This window comes from Erythrolamprus reginae, unplaced genomic scaffold, assembly GCF_031021105.1.
Source record: "Erythrolamprus reginae isolate rEryReg1 unplaced genomic scaffold, rEryReg1.hap1 H_30, whole genome shotgun sequence".
NCBI classification, from domain to species: domain Eukaryota; kingdom Metazoa; phylum Chordata; class Lepidosauria; order Squamata; family Dipsadidae; genus Erythrolamprus; species Erythrolamprus reginae.
Window position 1 is genome coordinate 116119 of NW_027248485.1, and position 18969 is coordinate 135087.

At 43.5% G+C, this 18969-nt stretch overlaps 1 protein-coding gene across 9 annotated transcripts in view; it reads left to right on the top strand.

Moving 5' to 3' along the window:
• Positions 1–18969, top strand: part of LOC139155588 (AN1-type zinc finger protein 6-like) — an 86737-nt gene that overhangs the window by 60793 nt on the left and 6975 nt on the right. For 4 of the 9 annotated variants that reach the window (XM_070730781.1, XM_070730782.1, XM_070730783.1 and 1 more), the window contains exons 4-5: positions 736–836; positions 10222–10443. In XM_070730781.1, coding sequence (XP_070586882.1) covers positions 736–836; positions 10222–10443 — 323 coding nt within the window. The remainder of the gene's footprint in view (positions 1–735; positions 837–10221; positions 10444–18969) is intronic. The other 5 variants (XM_070730787.1, XM_070730788.1, XM_070730789.1 and 2 more) reach the window with 2 other exon arrangements.

Sequence of the window (18969 nt, forward strand, 5' to 3'; positions counted from 1 at the left end):
ATAACCTCAACACCCACCCAAACCCCCCAAATACACTTTTAATAAACCGTTGACATTAATAGATAATGACAGCAGTCTTCCAATACTTGTGGGGCTGCCACAGAGAGGAGGGGTGGGGTCAGGCTGTTATCCAAAGCACCAGAAAGCCAGACAAGGAACAACGGGTGGAAGCTGACCAAAAAGAGATTTAACCTCGAAACAAGGAGGAACTTTCTGACAGGGAGAGCGATCAACCAGTGGAACGGCTTGCCTGCGGAGGTTGTGAATGCTCCAACACGAGACTTTCAAGAGCAGATTGGACTGCTGTTTGTCTGGGGTGGTGTAGGGTTCCTGCTTGAGCAGGGGCTTGGACTAGATGACCTACAAGGTCCCTTCCAACTCTAATAATAAATATCTAGATAAATAGATCTTAGTAGATTTATCTGGGACTTATCCTACTGAAATGGGACAACATGCCACAGCCAACTCATTGCAACCAACTCGCCATGGTCAACTCCCCCTGGGACAATGTTATTTAATTATTTAAAATAAATTTAAAAATGCTGTTGGCATTCACCTTTCATTCTTTCCCTCCTTTTGCATCCTTTAATTATTCTGTTTGTTTGATATTAGTATAATTGTTCCCCTGCAGCCAGTTAGTCACGGTGAGTTGGCCGTTGTATATCGTCATAAACCCTTTTCCTACGTAGCGGAAAATGGTCTCAGTTTCTAAAGCAACCTTTTCTTCTCTCCCAGCCCCGTATCCAGCCCATCGTCCCTTTTAGCAGAATCTGTGGCAACATGTGAAGTGGAAAGTTCAGACATCATGGATAAACCTCAAGGAGAAGACGTACAAGGTTAGCATGAAGGGGCCTTGGGATGCCTTTGGATTCTCTTTTCATATATATTGTAATTCGACATACACAAAAATGTAACCCTTCCCTGGTACAGAGCTGAAGGGATTGGATACTGTAGCCTAGAGGTTAATTCTCCGCAGGCTGCAAGTTCAAGTCCCAGTGAGGGTATGGCTAGCTGATGAGGCCAGAATAAGGCCGAAATAGATCTATCCTAGTCTTCCTTAATTTTCAAATTCAGCAAAAATGTGTGTGTGTATATATATATATATCTACACCAGTGTTTCTCAACCTTGCTGGCTGGGGAATTCTGGAAGTTGAAGTCCGCACATCTTCAAACGGCCAAGGTTGAGAAACACTGCTCTACACACACATATATACATATGTGCATTCTATTTCCCCTCATTCAATTGCACACTTTGCCACAAAGGCAAAGAAAAGGAAATGTTTTGTTCACTCGCTTTATGACTGGCTGTCGGATCTTTCTGCAATGCTGCTTGTGCAAAAACTGCCACCAGCAGAACTGAACGAAGGTGCAGGACTGCAGATTGGCTCAGAGTTGTAGTAAGGAATGTCCTTCTGGAATTGCCATAATAGTGCTCTGCACCACAGGCACAGGATGTGGAGATTCCAGAAAGAGTGCAGAGAAGAGCAACAAAGATGATTAGGGGACTGGAGGCTAAAACATGGGAAGAATGGTTGCAGGAACTGGGCATGGCTAGTTTAATAAAAAGAAGGACCAGGGGAGACATGATAGCAGTGTTCCAGTATCTCAGGGGTTGCCATAAAGAAGAGGGAGTGAAGCACCTGAGGGTAGAACAAGAAGCAATGGATGGAAACTAAAAAGGAGAGAAGCAACTTAGAACTAAGGAGAAATTTCCTGACAGTCAGAACAATTGATCCGTGGAACAGAAGTTGCCTCCAGAAGTTGTGAATGCTCCAACGCTGCAAGTTTTTAAAAAGATGTTGGATAACCATTTGTCTGCAGTAGTGTAGGGTTTCCTGCCTAAGCAGGGGGTTGGACTTGATGACCACCAAGGTCCCTTCCACTTCTGTTGTTATTGTTATTATTAGGTTCACACCTCCTGGGCCACAGTCCATTACCAGGGATAGTGACCTATTCAGAATTGGACTGTATGAGTGGTTGGCCAGAGGGCATACAGCTAAACTTGTGTAAACAGCAGGCTGGCAGGCACTCACATACGTGCCGGACACCATTCACACAAGGGTTGCGTACACATACGTACATGTGTGCTAGCCCACAGCTCATACGGCTCAATACCCCCCACTTTGCCCGCCAGCCAGGCCGCCATGTCAAAAATGTGGGATTGCTTCTCTATACTAAAGAGCATTTGAATATCCTTCTGGTTTTAGTTTCAGAAGGCAATATTATTGCATCTGGGTTGTTTTTAATGGGTTTTTTCCCCCTCTGGAGTAATTTTCCTTTGACAGAATGTGACACTGGTTATCTATGAAGTTATAGTAACAAGAAGTAAATAGCAGCATTTGAGCTCATTTGGTCTAATGATGAAGGGATCAGTCTAGAAAGCATGGAAACCATGAGTTCCTGTGTTGCCTTAGCCATGAAAGCCAACTGGGTTGCTTTGGGCCAGTTATTCTCTCTCAATCCAACTAATCTCAGAGAGATTGTAGTATTGTGGGGAAAATAGGAGGAGGAAGGTATGTTGGATTTGTTTGCTGCCTTGAGTTATCTGTGGAAGGAAGGAAGGAAGGAAGGAAGGAAATAGAAAGAAAGAAAGAAAGAAAGAAAGAAGGAAGGAAAGAAGGAACGAGAAAGAAAATGAATGAATGGCATTTCCCCCCCAGTGAACAGGCTTTCTGACTAAAAGCAACATAGGTTTAGATTTTGCCAAAGTTAATAGTTGAACAACTACTTCTGGTCAGGGGTTGATGGCTTAGAGTTGGTGGGGCTCCAGTTTTCAGTCTTCTGGTGGCTGAGAAGTATGGTGACCACTTATTTATTTATTATCCTTCTTTATAAAGGCGAGTCCTTTATTTCAGAAAGCTAAAGTCCTTTAGATTTATTTACTTTCCAAAAGCTCACTTTTATCCTTTATTTTCATCATTTAACTTTTCGAATACAAATGCTGTCACTTTCTTTGCAGAAATCTCTTTCAATATTTGCTGAAATATGGCTTTATAGCTTTTTTAAGCTTTTAAAATATTTTTATTGGAACCTGTGTTTCTCTATTGTTTTTTCTTATATATATAAAGATGTTATTTTTTACATCTTTATATGTATAAGAAAATTTTTATTTTTCTATAAATATAATAATAATAATAATTTATTTATTTATTTTATTTATTATTTACATTTGTATGCCGCCCCTCTCCGCAGACTCGGGGCGGCTCACAGCACAACACAACAATTTGTAACAATTTGTAACAAATCCAAATATACTTTAAAATATAATAATAATAATAATAATAATAATAATAATAATAATAATTTTTAATTAGATTTGTATGCCGCCCCTCTCCGAAGCCTCGGGGCGGCTCACAACAATAAATGACAGATAGAGACTGCATTTCCCCCCCTTCTGACAATGTAATCTGACTTTGTGGTAGCAGTTCTCTTCTGACTGTTTGGAGGCTCTAGCTGTACATTTCTTCTACCGTCTTTCCCCGAAAATAAGCCCTCCCCAAAAATATTTAAACACCTGCGCAGGTGGTCCCCACCATTTCCTCTGGGTAGGGTCTGGGAGACAGAGATGGAAATCAGGTAAGACAGCAAGAGGAGCCCTGCCTTGGTCCATTCGCCCCAAAATAATAAAAAACCCTCAAAAATAAGGCCAAGCACTTATTTTGAGGTTCAAAAAAATATGAGAACAGGATCTTATTTTCGGGAAAATATGGCATTAGTATGATGAGTGTGATGTGACAATATGTGGAATAGAGGTAAACTGATAAGACAGAAATTTGTCTTCAGTTCCAATATTCGTAATTCATGGGAACTGATTTAGGAAAACAGCATATTTTATAAGAACATAAGAAGAGCTATGCTGAATCAGGCCAAAGCCCATCGAGTCCAGCATTCTGTGTCACACAATGGCCCACCAATTGTCCCTGGGGATCTTGAGCAGAAAGAGAAGGCAAGACCCTCCCTTTCCCTTGACCCCCAACAAATGGTACTCAAGGGAATCCTGCCTGCCTCAACCAACATAGAGGTGGCACATGGACATCCGTTTCAATAACCACCGATGCACTTGGCATCCATGAATCTATCTAATCCTGCCTTGAAGCTATCAAGGCTGACAGCTGTCACAACCTCTTCTGGAAGTGAATTCCATAAACCAACGACCCTCTGAGTGAAGAAATATCTCCCTTGATTTGTCCTCACTTTCTTACCTATGAGCTTTATGGAGTGCCCCCTCGTCCTAGTATTGTGTGATAGAGAAAAGAGTTTTTCTCTATCCACCATTTCTATCCCATGCATGATTTTATACACTTCGATCAAGTCCCTTAAACGCTGTCTTTAAAGGCTGAAGAGACCAAGGCGTTGCAACCTGGTTTCATAAGGGAGGGGCTCCATTTCCTTGATCATTCTTGTGAAGAAGGAATGCTTGGAGCTCTCTACTTTCCCATTGGGTGGGATAGTGAGTAAGACAGTTTGGTGATGTCAAAGGGAAATGATCACTTTCATCTCAAACGAAGCCATGATTTCTTGGGCCAACAAGAAAAGGGAGGGAGGGAAATGTGTTTATTATTTATTAATTGGATTTATATGCTGCTTCTCTCCAAGGACTTGGGGCAGCTTACAACATATCAAAACAATATACACTGCTCAAAGAAAAAAAAGGAACACTCAAAGAACACATCCTAGATCTGAATGAATGAAATGTTCTCATTGAATACTTTGTTCTGTACAAACGTGAATGTGCAACATAGCAGGTGAAATTGATTGCCAATCAGTGTTTCTTCCTAAGTGGACAGTTGGATTTCACAGAAGTTTGATTTACATGGAAGTTATATTGTGTTGTTTAAGTGTTCCCTTTATTTTTTGGATCAATGTACAATATACATATCTAAAAATCCAATTAATTTGGGTAAAACTTTTTTAAAAATCTTAATAACATTTAAAAATCACTCATTCCCATTTGAACAGCAAAACATACCTACACTCATCAGCCAGGGGGCTAGAGTCTAATGGCCCCAAGCCATTAGAAATGTCCAAATTGAAGGCTTCCTAACATCTGTAGAGAACTAGTTGATACAGGAACAGCGACATACCATATTTTTTTGGAGTACAGTGGAACCTCGACATACGAGCAGCTCTACTTACAAGCTACTCGAGATACGAGCTGGGAGAGGAGAGAAATTTTTGCTCGACTCCCGAGCTCAAATTCGTGATACGAGCCGAGAAGAGCCGGGCTGGCTTACTTTCCTTCCTTCCCGTGCTGATGCAGAGCAAAGCGTCACGCCCCCCTGACGCTTTCGGCGGCTTCCGAAGCGACGCTGGGCTCTTTTGCCGCCAAAAGCCTCAGGGGGGCGTGACGCTTTGCTCTGCATCAGCGCGGGAAGAAAGGAAAGCAAACCAGCCCGGCTCTTCTCAGCTCGTATCCCGGCACTTGGTGAGTGGAGAGGCGGTCGCCTCCCCTGCCGCCCCACTCTGCGGGTCCTTGGCTTCTGCTGGGGGTGGGGGGATCTGAACGCTCTCTGCTGGGGGTGGGGGGATCTGAACGCTCTCCCTGGCTGGCAGCGCTTTCGCTGCGAGAGAGGGCTTTCTCCGTCCCTTTTGGGAAAGCGCGCCGCGCCCCTCTCGCAGCTCGGAACTGACAGGGCTGCGAGAGGGGCGCTGCCCGCTGCGCGCCTGTTTTAAAAGATCGCAGCCGGTCTGGGGGGGCTTTCCAGCTACCCCCGAGCCCTGGTTGGGGGCTCGGGGGTAGCTGGAAAGCGCCCCCAGACCAGCAGCGATCTTTTAAAACAGGCACCCAGCTTCTCCGCTGACTCCTGGCGAACTTCCCCGCTTGCCAGCACCCACGAAACCGCTGCTTATGCCGGGCGGCTCGCCTGGAACGCCAGCAATGCCGCCCGGCCGATTGCCGAGCGGGGGCGGGGCGCGGGAGGAGGCAGCGCCGCACCGGACCCTTCAGGCCGCTCCACCCGGGTCGAGCCTGAGGGGTCCGGGGGGGGCGCTGCCTCCTCCCGCGCCCCGCCCCCGCTCGGCAATCGGCCCGGTGGCATTGCTGGCGTTCCAGGCGAGCCGCCCGGCATAAACAGTGGTTTCGTGCCTCGGGCCGGGCAGACAAGAGGTCTGGCGCTCCCACGGGGAAGGGAAAAGGCAGCGGCTTAAGCCCTTCCCTGTGCTGCGGAAGCCGCTGACGCGCCCCTCTGACGATGCGATGCTTTTCCGGGCAGCCGGCGATCCGGGAGTCCAGGATGGGGAGAGAAAGAGAAAGAGAGAGGGGGGAGAGAGAGAAAGAGAGGGAGAGATCTGGATCCCCCCCTCCCCCGATCGTGTGCGTGTTTTGCAACCCGAGGCTACGGCGCATTTTCAGAACTGGGTTAGCTTGCGCGAGGGTGGCCGGCCGCACATGATGGAAAAAGGTCTGGGAAGGCTTTGAATCTCCATAGGAGGGAGGGAGAGCGTAGTTAGGATTCTCGAATAGGCACCTCTGATTGGGTTTAATTTGATAGATTGATAGATGAAGCCCTCTGCCCTCTCCAAACGCATCTGGCTAACGGGGCAATTACCTCCCGGCTTCTTACACCCGCCGGAGTTCGGGATGGGGTGGGACGGAGGGACCGGTATGAAGCGAGTGACCTATTCCAGGACTGCAGAGGCGTTTCGCGCCCCCCCCCAAGACTGTCTCGTCTTAAGGTTTTAAGGGGAGGCTTTTTATTTCTCTTTCATTCTCTTTCTTGCTTTCTTTCTTGCTCTTTTTCTTTCTCTCATTTACCTTCCCTTCCTCTATTTCTTCTTTTCTTTCTCCTTCCTACCTTCTTCCCTCCTTCCCTCCCTTCACTCATTCCTCTCTTACTCTCCCCTTTCATACGTTTCCTTGCTTCCTTCCTCTGTTCCTGTCCTTTCCCCCTTTCTGTCTTTCTTTCTTTCTTTCTTTCTTTCTTGCTCTTTTTCTTTCTCTCTTTTACCTTCCCTTCCTCTATTTCTCCTTTTCTTTCTCCTTCGCACCTTCTTCCCTCCTTCCCTCCCTTCACTCATTCCTCTCTTACTCTCCCCTTTCATAAGTTTCCTTGCTTCCTTCCTCTGTTCCTGTCCCTTCCCCCTTTCTTTCTTTCTTTCTTTCTTTCTTTCTTTCTTTCTTTCTTTCTTTCTTTCTTTCTTGCTTGCTTGCTTGCTTGCTTGCTTGCTTGCTTGCTTGCTTGCTTGCTCTTTTTCTTCCTCTCTTTTACCTTCCCTTCCTCTATTTCTTCTTTTCTTTCTCCTTCCTACCTTCTTCCCTCCCTCCCTTCCTTCAGTCCTTCCTCTCTTACTCTCCCCTTTCATAAGTTTCCTTGCTTCCTTCCTCTGTTCCTGTCCCTTCCCCCTTTCTTTCTTTCTTTCTTTCTTTCTTTCTTTCTTTCTTGCTCTTTTTCTTTCTCTCTTTTACCTTCCCTTCCTCTATTTCTTCTTTTCTTTCTCCTTCCCACCTTCTTCCCTCCCTCCCTCCCTTCACTCATTCCTCTCTTACTCTCCCCTTTCATAAGTTTCCTTGCTTCCTTCCTCTGTTCCTGTCCCTTCCCTCTTTCCTTCCTTCCCACCCTCCGTCCATTCATTCACCCATTCCTCTCTTGATCGCTTAAAGCTGGTCCCTGGTGCAAAAAGGGTTGGGGACCTCTGTCCTACAGGATTGGGTGGCAGAGAAGTTGAACATATGTAAATTTAAAAGTTTAAGAAAGTTTACAAGTTAAGTGAAAGAAACTTCATTATTCATTTATATGTACATGTACATTTCTTCATTAAAAACATGTCTTTCTGCATAATTTAGACTAACTTTGTGAGTTTTTTGAGGGCTGGAACCAATTAAAATTATTTACATTAATTCCTATGGGGAAAAGTCATTCGAGATAAGAGCTGCTCGACTTAAGAGCACAGGTCCGGAACGAATTAAACTCTTATCTCGAGGTACCACTGTATAAGACACTTTGGGGGAGGAAAATAAGAGGGGGGCGTCTATCTACCAGGTATTCATCTGGCTAGCATCCTTTGTCTGGTCAGCTTTAGCGCATTATTTAATCCCCTGGTTAGGGCTTTAAAAAACCTTATTCAGAGGCAATAAGAGTGAAAACAAGCCTCCAAAGATTTAGGGCTGGAAAAAAACCTATTCGGAGTAGCAATGAAAAATATCCTGCAAACTGGGAAAATCATTAGCACCTCAGTTAGGTCTGAAAAAACCTTTTTTGGGGGGAGTAGCAATGAAAACAAGCCTGCAAGCCAGGAAGTTAGCTAGCACCTTATTAGGGCTGGAGGGGAAAACTTCAATAAAAGAGCTACATTTGGATGATAAAACGCACCCAAAGTTTCAGCTTCTTTCGGGGGCCGAAAAGTTGTGTCTTATACTCTAAGTTTTCCCTTGACACCACTTTGGATTCTTATGAAATGGAATATTTGCTACCTGGAACCCTTTTGGAGAGAACGTCTTGATAGTTTAAAACGTTGATCAACGGGATCAGATCTGAACAATTCTTGGATAGCAAACTAGATTGGGCAGTTTATAAACATGGTAGAACAGTGGTTCTCAATCTGGGGGTCGAGGCCCCTTTGGGGGGTCGAACGACCATTTCACAGGGGTTACCTGTGAAAGTTTCCCATGGTGTTAGGAACTAATTCTAGCGCCTTGGAACATATTTTTACAATCCGGCCAATCAGGCGTTTACAGTGGGGGTGTCCCTCTGACCTTTCTGCCAATCAGCTTAAAGCTCTGTTGGGAGAATTGGTGCTAGGCTTATGTCTGGGAGCCACCACAACATGGGGAACTGTATTAAGGGGTCGTGGCATTAGAAAGGTTGAGAACCGTAGAAGAAGAAAATTTAATTCAATTTAATTTATTTGACTTCTATGCCGCTCAATTCCAGTGGGACTCACTAAATAAATATGGTAGAAGAAGACAGTGCCCAATCATAGCGACACGGTTTTATGCTTTGGGGTCCATTGGAGTTGGGCAACTAATAAATCAAACAAATAAATAATCAGTAGGTGTCAACCTTGACTCAAAAGCAGGAGTTCCCAAACTTGGCAAATTTTAAGATTTGTGGACTTCAACTTCCATAATTTTTCCAACCAGCTATGCTGGGAGTTGGAGTCCATAAGTCTTAAAATTTGCCAACTTTGAAGATTTCTACTCAACAGTATCCTTATCTTGTATACCTTGTTGCTTAACAGTTTCAGTCTAGCTTTGATGTAGGAATATGTAGATTTGTTATCTTACGCAGTTTTATCTTCCAAGAGGATTCCCAACAATTAAAAGCATCTGTCCTTCAGTCAGATGCATTCTTCTACAGCCCTCAACTTACAAAACTTCATTTAGTGACCACTAGAATTTAAGATTAAGATTTATTAGATTTGTATGCCGCCCCTCTCCGAAGACTTAACAACAGCACTGACAAAAGTGACTTATGACCGTTTTTAAAAAAAATACTTAACAACCATTGCAGCATCTCCATTGATGATGGGATCAAAACTTGGACAGTTGGCAACTGACTAGTACATACGACAGTTGCAATATCCCGGATCCCCTTTGGTGACTTTCTGATAAGACAAATCAATGGGGGAAGCCTGATTCGCTTAACAACCATGTTGCTAACGTGACAACTGCATCAATTCACTTAACAACAATGGCAAAAGAGTCGTAAAATGGGGGAAAGTCTCACTTAACGGTCTCACTTAAAAATGGAAAATTCAGGGCTCTGCTGTGGTCATAAGTTGAGGAGCCTTTTAAGCATTCTTTCAATGGAATTTTAAGTATTATTTCAATGGCATTTTGTCTGTGTTGGAGGAATTCTGAATTTGCCAATGTTTGGCAAAGCAAGGAAATTAATCCAGTAGAGTTAAGGAATTGATGGGTGGAACGTTATGGAGAAATTGGACTACATGGGGAGGATAACACCTTCGAATGAACTTTTCTTCTTCTTTTGTTAAGAATACTGTTATTATCTTCCTTCTAATCACAGCAGGGCTAAAATTGCATCCCACTGCTAAGCAGTCCATCCTTGCTACCAATTTACCTACTCTGTTATCTGATGTTGCTCTAGAACTAATTAATTTTATGTTTCATGAATCCAATTATTTTCAGTCTGGGGATGTTTAACAATAAACAAATTGTTTGTTTTTAAATTGTGCATGTAGCATGTTTTTTTTAAAAAAAAATCTAAAGAAAACTAAACACAAAGCAACATACCTAAAATAAATATCCCGTTGAATAAATAGAACCAACATCAGTGGAGCTTGCCGAGACAATTTCAGTAGACAGTACCGGAGACGAATTTTCGATGGATAACTCAGATTTACCTGACATTACCAGGGGCTCAGAAACAGAATGCGATTATGATGTGAACCTAGACAATAATGTAGATGGCCCTGATTTCCTGGAGGAGAGCTCAAGAGCCAAAACGAAGAGCTGTGACTCAGATTTAACACTAACCACAGTAGGTAAGTGGGTTTCCTTGTTAAGTTTGTAGGCTCTAACCATGCTTCCCAAACCGTGTGCTGGGGTTTCTCTAATTTGTCACAAAAATTGGTATATCTAGAAATGCCCCAAGTTTTCTCCCCCAGATGCTCTCATTGATAACAAAATCCAGCAGCGAAATCTTAAATTTTGGAGTGGTGCATTTTGTTGAGCTTTTTCGGTAAAGCAAAGGCAAAAATAAGTCTTCATTATTAGCCTATCTCTATGTATCTCCCTCTTGCCTTAGAACAGGGGTTCCCAAACTTGGCAACTTTTAAGGCTTGTGGACTTCAACTCCCAGAATTCTCCAGCCAGCTGGGAGTTTTTTATTTTATTTTTATTTTTTAAAAATTAAATTGATTTTCATAATAACAACATAACAGTAAAACATTCACACAACACATAACAGTTAAGAATACTTGTTGGTACGGCTGTCAAGATAAGGGGGTGTTTATGCATATGTTTTGGGAATGCCCGGTAGTGCAGAACTTTTGGAAAAAAGTACAAGAGGACATCAATAGGATGTTCAATATACGATGGACAATTACCAAGGAAATGGTAGTATTAGTAGTACGTATTGGTAGTATTAATCAAAAGGAACGAGATGGGAGGATTTAGAGAAATAAAAGAAGCAGCAATAGAAAGCACTCAGGCAGTAATAGTCCTAGGCTGGAAGGATGCGATAAAATGGAGAATACAAAATTGGTATCGGTACATGGTGGATCATATTCAGTTTGAGATCATGGATAAGAATTTGGCCAGTGACACTAATTTGCAGGAACTGATGAGACGATGGGACAAGGTAAAAGGACATGTCATTAGTAGAATTCGAGCCCAAGGTATAAAGAATAAATTAGAATTACTTTATAATATGTAAATAGATATACTGCTCTTAAGTTAAGATGGTATATAGAAAATATGCCCCCATTTTGGTGGAGGGGTATGAATGTTGTTTGGTGGGGGGCACTTTGAGCAGCCAGCTGGGAGTTGAAGTCCACGAGTCTTAAAGTTTGCCAAGTTGGGAGACCTCTGCCTTAGATGGTGCCTGAAGTTCCCCCTTCCTGTGGCCACCCAAAATTTTAGCTTTCCCTCCCTCAAACAAGAGGTCACTAAGTTATTCTGAATTCTTGAGAACATTCTTGTTTAAATGTGGCTTTTAAATTTTTAGATAACAGCTTCCATGAGTAATGTTGGCCTTCAAGAAGCATTCTGGAGGACATGTTCCCAAAAGTAGACAGGTTCAGGCCAATACTAAATGTAATTTAGTTTAAACTTAATTAAAATTTAATACAATTACTTGTTACCGGTACTATAGATAGCGACATTTGATTGACCTTGGCTAATCTCCAAAAAACACTTAACGCAGGTTTGAATGTGGCTAGTATTTCAGTGAGAGATTCATTATAGAATCATTAAGCTGGAGACATGACTAGGTTAAACAAACGGTAAAGGAGTCCCTGCGGATTTTATTCCGCTAGTTGTTGCCGACTATAAGGGTCAGTACTTATTTCCATTTCTGCCCTTGACTCAATTGTGACTGATGACATTTGGCTGGACATGATGTCATGGCAAACCTATGGTATGCGTGCTACAGGTGGCAGGCAGAGCCATATCCCAGGGCACATGAGGTGTTGCCCCATGTCAGCTCCAGCACACATACCAGCTGATTTTCAGCCTTGGGAAATGCCGTTTTGCCCCTCCTGAGGCTTCAAGGAGGAAAGCCCCAGAGTGCGAAAAACCACCCAACAGGCAAACCGGAAGCTCGGAAAAACGGACTTCCGGTTTGCCCGTTGTGCTGTTTTTCACACTCTAGGGATTTACTGAAGTCTCCAGTGTGAAAAATAGCTTCCTAAAGCCCCAGAGTGTGCAAAAGCACCCAACGGGCAAACCGGAAGTTCGGAAAAACAGACTTCCGGTTTGCCCGTTATGCTGTTTTTCATACCCCGGGGCTTTCCTGAAGCCTCCAGAGTGCAAAAAACAACACAGTGGGCAAACTGGAAGTCCATTTTTCTGAACTTCCGGTTTGACTGTTTGGCTGGTTTCTTTTCACAGTCCCAGGCTTCAATGAGGCCTGTGCGCATGTGTGGGGTTGGGGTTGTGCGCATACGCAGGGCAGTGCGGGGGAGTGTGCATTCATGGGGGGGAGGGAATAGGTGTGGGCAGTGATGGGCAACACCCTGTACATGTGGGGATCGGCGATCCGTTTGAAAAAAATGGAGGTGCGGGCGCATCTCCGTGCTCCTGCCATGCACGCATGCATGTGCATGCAAGATATACCTTCTGCGCATGTGCCTGAAGCAAAATCTTACGCAATATCAGCACATGCGCCCTTGCCGGCCCTGAGAAGCACTAGGAGGCATACCTGTAGGTGCCAGTGACGACGGCCCCTTGCTGGGTGTGGGCAGTAGCCAGCGGTGGGCTTTAGCTGGGATGCTAAATTGGAGGTAGCAAAATCGCGCACGGAGCTGCAAGTGCACCCATGTTTTGGCGACATTTTTTTTGCTTCCACGCATGCTGAAACCTGGGTGCACCTGTGGCTCCATGCGCGATTTTGCTACCTCCACAGGTGCAGAAGCAAAATCGCACTTGCCCCACATATACTCACGAGCCGCCGCGGCAAACCCAATTTAGCATTCTGGCTAGAAGCCCACCACTGGCAGTAGCACACACACACACCCTTTTGGCACTCGAACCAAAAAAGGTTCGCCATCACTCTCATAGCACATGACATCACAAAGCACTGTTACCTTCCCACCAAAGTGTTCCCTATTTATCTACTCACGTTTGCATGCTTTTTGAGCTGCTAGCTTGGCAGGAACCGAGGCCAGGACGGGAACTCACCGCATTGTGTGGCACTGGGGTCTTGAACCTGGCCTTTCGACTTCCCAGCCAACAAAGTCCAGCATCTTAAAAACTGAGCTACCGTGCTTGTTTCAGCATTGCTAGGAAGTCAATACTCATTTCAGTCATGCTCATATTGCATAATTCAGGATGTCCAGCAAACCTGGAAAACAGGGAAATCAGGGAATTATCAGGGAATTCGTGAAAAAAAATGGAATAAATAGGTGGGGGGAACTGTATTGAAATGTTTAAAAGTCAGAGAAAAATTATGTTAAAAAACCCCAGATAGCGCTGCCTGGCAGAGTCAAGCAAAAATGAGCATAATTGGCAACAACTTCCTCAGCTAACAATATTTCTCCATGGCTTAGCCGTTTGGTGTGACGTCATCTACAACCGTGCCTTAATTAGATCACCACGTTACAGGGAAAGGTCAGGGAAATACCAGGGAATTTCAAAATGCTTTCCCCCTGGACAGCCTGCTAATTGCAAAAATAGCAAAATAGATGATCCACCCAGCCCACCAGGAGTTGGCTTTCATTACCCCTTACGCCGTTCACAGTTTCCCCTTCCCTTATTCCCCAAAGTACGTGAGGGTAGAACAAGAAGCAATGGGTGGAAACTAATCAAGGAGAGAAGCAACTTAGAACTAAGTAGAAATTTCCTGACAGTTAGAACAATTAACCAGTGGAACAGTCTGCCTCCAGAAGTTGTGGGTGCTTCATCACTCGAGTTTTTAAGAAAATGTTAGATAATCATCTGTCTGAAGTAGTGTAGAGTCTCCTGCCCAAGCAGAGGGATGGACTAGAAGACCTCCAATGTCCCTTCCAACTCTGTTGTTTTTCTTGTCATTGCATTAAAAGACAACATCATTTTGGAAGGGGATTTATAAACCGGGATGGCCTCAGATGCACACTCCTGTCCTAGAGCTGCTGAAGAATTTGCCCACCTAATTGTGATTAAAATACCTATTCTGTTCCATCTGGGGGTTGGACATGGAGTAGTTGCGCTCCAGATTTCACAGGTTTGGGAAGCCCTGGTTGATACATTTGATAAAATGGAGCTCAAGAGTTACCTCTCGGTGAAAATGGAGAACATGGAATCTCCTCTTAATATCAAGGCAGAAAGCATTTGATGAAGTCTCCCAGAGCCAATTGGAGAAAAATCAGAAAGGATTAAAAAAAATTGATTCTCAATGGTGCCCATTCTTTATCAAGTGATATCAGACCTAGACGTAAAATATTTTGTCACCTCTTTTCCTTTCTTTTTCAACCTCTTGTGCCAAACTGATTCTCTGCTTGCAAACGTGCTTTCTCTTATGTTCTTCTGCCGCCGTTTTAGTTTCTGCATGCACTTTTTGAACAAGGAGTTCTCAACTTAACAACAGTTGGTGACTGTCGTTACAATGGCACCTGCAGCTTATGTGACCGATGACCATTTTTCGCACTTTCAAACTACTGCAGCATCCCCATGGTTGTGTGATTTACCTTTGGATGTTTCTGATTCACATTTACTTTTTAAATTTTTATTTATTTTTAAAATTAAAAATAGACTTTATTTAAACACACAAAATACAAACAACAAAACACACACACAGGGAAAAACATTGAAATAAAAGTTGGACAATTTGTGATGTGCCTGTAGTACAATTCTAATAGTGCTTATTTACTATTCCATGGATTGTGTTTACATATATGCAGCGGTGGGCTACGAGCCGGAACGTTAAATGGCGCTCGCTGCCGCAGCTCGTAAGTTCTTGCGGGACCAGCACGATTTTGCTGCTGCACCTCTGGAGGAAGCAAAATCGCGCACAGAGCTGCAGGCGCGCCCATGTTTCAACATGCGCGGAAGCAAAAAAACCTTGCCGAAACACGGGCGCACCTACAATTCCATGTGCAATTTCGCTTCCTCCACAGGTGCAACAGCAGAATCACACTGGTCCCGCAAGGAGTTATGAGCCGCGGCGGCGAGCGCAATTTAACATTCCCGCTCGTAGCCCACCGCTGCATATATAGATCAAGTTTTAGCAAAGATCTTATTCTGGTATATCTTTTGGTTTTCCTTTTGTGACCGATTCTCTGACATTTACTCCGCAAATTATCTAACATTTATTAACTCTCTAATTTTCCTTTTTTTTCCTTTTTTCCATCCGATGACAAAACCTACTCCAACAATTAGTATACTTTTGCTCATCTATATTTTTTATTTCTTTAGTTAAACTATCCAATTCTGCACACATTGTATTTTTTTCAATTATATCTTCACTAATTCACATTTACAACGTGTGTGTGTGTGGGAGAGAGTGACGCAATCCCCTTTTGCGATTTTCTGACAAGCAAAGTCCAGATTAACCAACCATGTTATTAATTTAACAACTGCAGTGGTTCCCTTAACAAATGTTGGCAAGAAAAGCCATAAAATGGGGCAAAAACTCACTTAACAAAATGTGTCACTTAGCCACAATCAATTTTGGGCATTCATTCTGGTTATTAAGCCGAGAACTACCTGTAGTTTACTAATGGCTGTCCTGAATTATGTGGTGCCAATTAAACATGTGCCTATTATTTTCTACCTTTTCCGCACCGTTGCACAAGTATTCCCTTTTTATAATTCTCCTCTAATCTTTTTTTCCCCCTTCATGTTTCTACTTGCAGCCTTTCAACTTCATGTGGTTTTCGTAAAGAACAAAAGGGTTTACAGGCAAAATATTATAATACAAATACAAATTACAAAACACAGGGGGGGGGGAAGCGTGACCTTAAATGAACACTTATTTCCACACAGTCTTTCATTGTCAACTAAGATGTTTGCTGTCAGTTGCATTGTTGTATGACAATGAGCGTGTGAGGGAAAGCCATTGTCTCCTCTTGTCATAATTCAAGACCTACTTTGGGCCATTAATTTTATGAACACATAAGGAGCAGTGGAGTCATTGCTCCACATCCAGGGAACTATGTGATAAATAACCTAACCAAGTATTAACTGCCATTAGTAGATTTAGCAATAGCTTTTAGACTTATATACCCCTTTACAATGCTTTCCAGCAAGGGCCCCCAAACTTGGCAACTTTAAGACTTGCAGACTTCAACTACCTGAATTCTCCAGCCAGCATTCTGGGAGTTAGATTAGATTAGATTAGATTTATTGGATTTATATGCCGCCCCTCTCCGAAAACTCGGGGCGGTTCACAGCAAGACAAAAACAATACATAATGACAATCCAATACCCACCAATCCAATGACAATTTTAAGATAAAATTCATAAAAAACAACCCCAGAGTATTAAAACAAATAAACAAAACACGCATACAATCAATCTAATACCAAAACAACATGGGCAAGGGGAAGATGTTTCAGTTCCCCCATGCCTGACGGCAGAGGTGGGTTTTAAGAAGTTTGCGAAAGGCAAGGAGGGTGGGGGCAATCCTAATCTCAGGGGGGAGCTGGTTCCAGAGGGTCGGAGCCGTCACAGAGAAGGCTCTTCCCCTGGGTCCCGCCAGACGACATTGTTTAGTCGACGGGACCCGGAGAAGGCCAACTCTGTGGGACCGAACCGGTCGCTGGGATTCGTGCGGCAGAAGGCGGTCCCGAAGGTATTCTGGTCCGGTGCCATGAAGGGCTTTATAGGTCATAACCAACACTTTGAATTGTGACCGGAAACTGATCGGCAACGCGGAGTGTTGGAGTGATATGGGCATACTTAGAGAAGCCCATAATTACTCTCGCAGCTGCATTCTGCACGATCTGCACGAGTTGAAGTCTGCAAGTCTTAAAGTTGCCAAGTTTGAAGACCTCTGCTTTATAGCCTTCCCTAAGCGGTTTACAAAATCAGCATATTACCCTCAACCAGTTTCCTCATTTTGCTGACCTCGGAAGGATGGAGGGCTGAGTCAACCTTGAGCCTGGTGAGATTTGAACTGCCAAACTGCAGGCAGCCGGCAGGCAGTAGAAGTAGCCTGCAGTACTGCACTCTTAACTGCTGTGCCACCGTGGCTCATTTAATCTCATTTTCATGGAGAGCTGCCTTCCATTCCACATATCACAATGTTTCAAAAGTCTCCAATTTGGTCAGGCAGCAGAGGACCAAGGCAAATAGCCATTAAAACCATGGAAGGAATAATCAGGAAGGACATTGGGATGGTCCAATCCGCATTGGACTGTCAGATCCAAGATTCCAAGCGGGAATGTTGCAGCCATAGCTGATCTTTCGTGTCGCGACACTTCCACCATTGTGCTAAATCCCTGCAGAGGTTTATCATCTCACCCCTGTTAAATTCAGGTTGCTAGAGATTGAATCAGGAGCCTTTTGGAGGTTAAGTGTGATTTACGGAGCTTTCTCAGTTATAAAGGGTTTGTTTTGTGTGTTTGTGTCTGTTTGTGTTTAATACTCCCTGCCTTGTTTTGCTCTCATGCTAGACATCTTTTCTCCAGACTCTTAGCTACCGTATTTTTCAGAGTATAAGATGCACCTTAGTTTTGGAAGAGGGAAATAGGGGAAAAAATAATCTTCCTATCAGATATTCATCTGGCTAGTGCTGTGTCTGGTCAGCTTCAGCACATTAGTTTAATAATAAGAATAAGAATAAGAATAAGAATATATTATTATATAATATAATAATAATAATAATAATAATAATAATAATAATAATAATAATAATAATAATTTAATTATAATTATGATAATTATGATAATTATAATTTATTAGATTTGTATGCTGCCCCTCTCCATAGACTCGGGGCGGCTCACAACAAAATAGTGACAGTGTAACAAATCTAATATTAAAAACATTCTAAACCCCAATGTTGGAACCATACAATACAATCATACCTTGCTGGTTTTAAGAGCACGTGGTTGAGGATAAAAAACCCCATTTCTAAAACTCTCCATTCCTCTCTTCAGAGAGAGAAACAATGAGGAAAGCAGGCCAAGGGAAGTTCTCTTCGCCACAGGGAAGATCACTTCAATCGTTAACCTGTCATTGGGACTGCAAAAAAGGCAGAAGATCACTTGCTAGCAAAGCACGGAGGAGGAAGATCGGTTAAACTTCGCTGGCGTTAGGGCTGAAAAAAGGCTTCTAAAGCCCAGCTGATTGTCAGAGAGGAGCAGCTGTGAAAAAAGCAGGCCAAGGGAAGATTGCTTCCCTGGTTATTACCACCTTGTTAGGGTTGGGGGGAAAAAGCTGAGTAAAAGCTACATTTGGCGTATAAGACCCACCCAAATTTTCAGCGTCTTTTAGGAGGGAAACGTGGGTCTTATACTCTGAAAAATATGGTAATATATCAAATGTCACGAATGTTATTGACAATTACATGCGCGAATGGCCACATCCATAATTCAATGCCTGGGGAGGGCGAAAACAGCTTCCCTCACCCCCCCAAAGGCCCTCTGGAGGCCGGAAACGGCCTGTTTCCCAACTTCTGGTGGGCCCAGTAGGCTCGTGCTTTGCCTTCCCCAGGGTCCAAAGGATTATCTGGAGCCGGGGGGAGGATAAAAACACCCTCCCTCATCCCCTCGGAGACTCTCTGGAAGCCAAAAACACCCTGCCAGAGCTGCTGTATGAGCCAAAAATCAGCTAGTCAACACACACATGCACATTGGAGCTGAGATACGGCAACAGCTCGTGTGCCAGCAGTTTTTTTAATTATTTTTTTTATTTATTGGATTTGTATGCC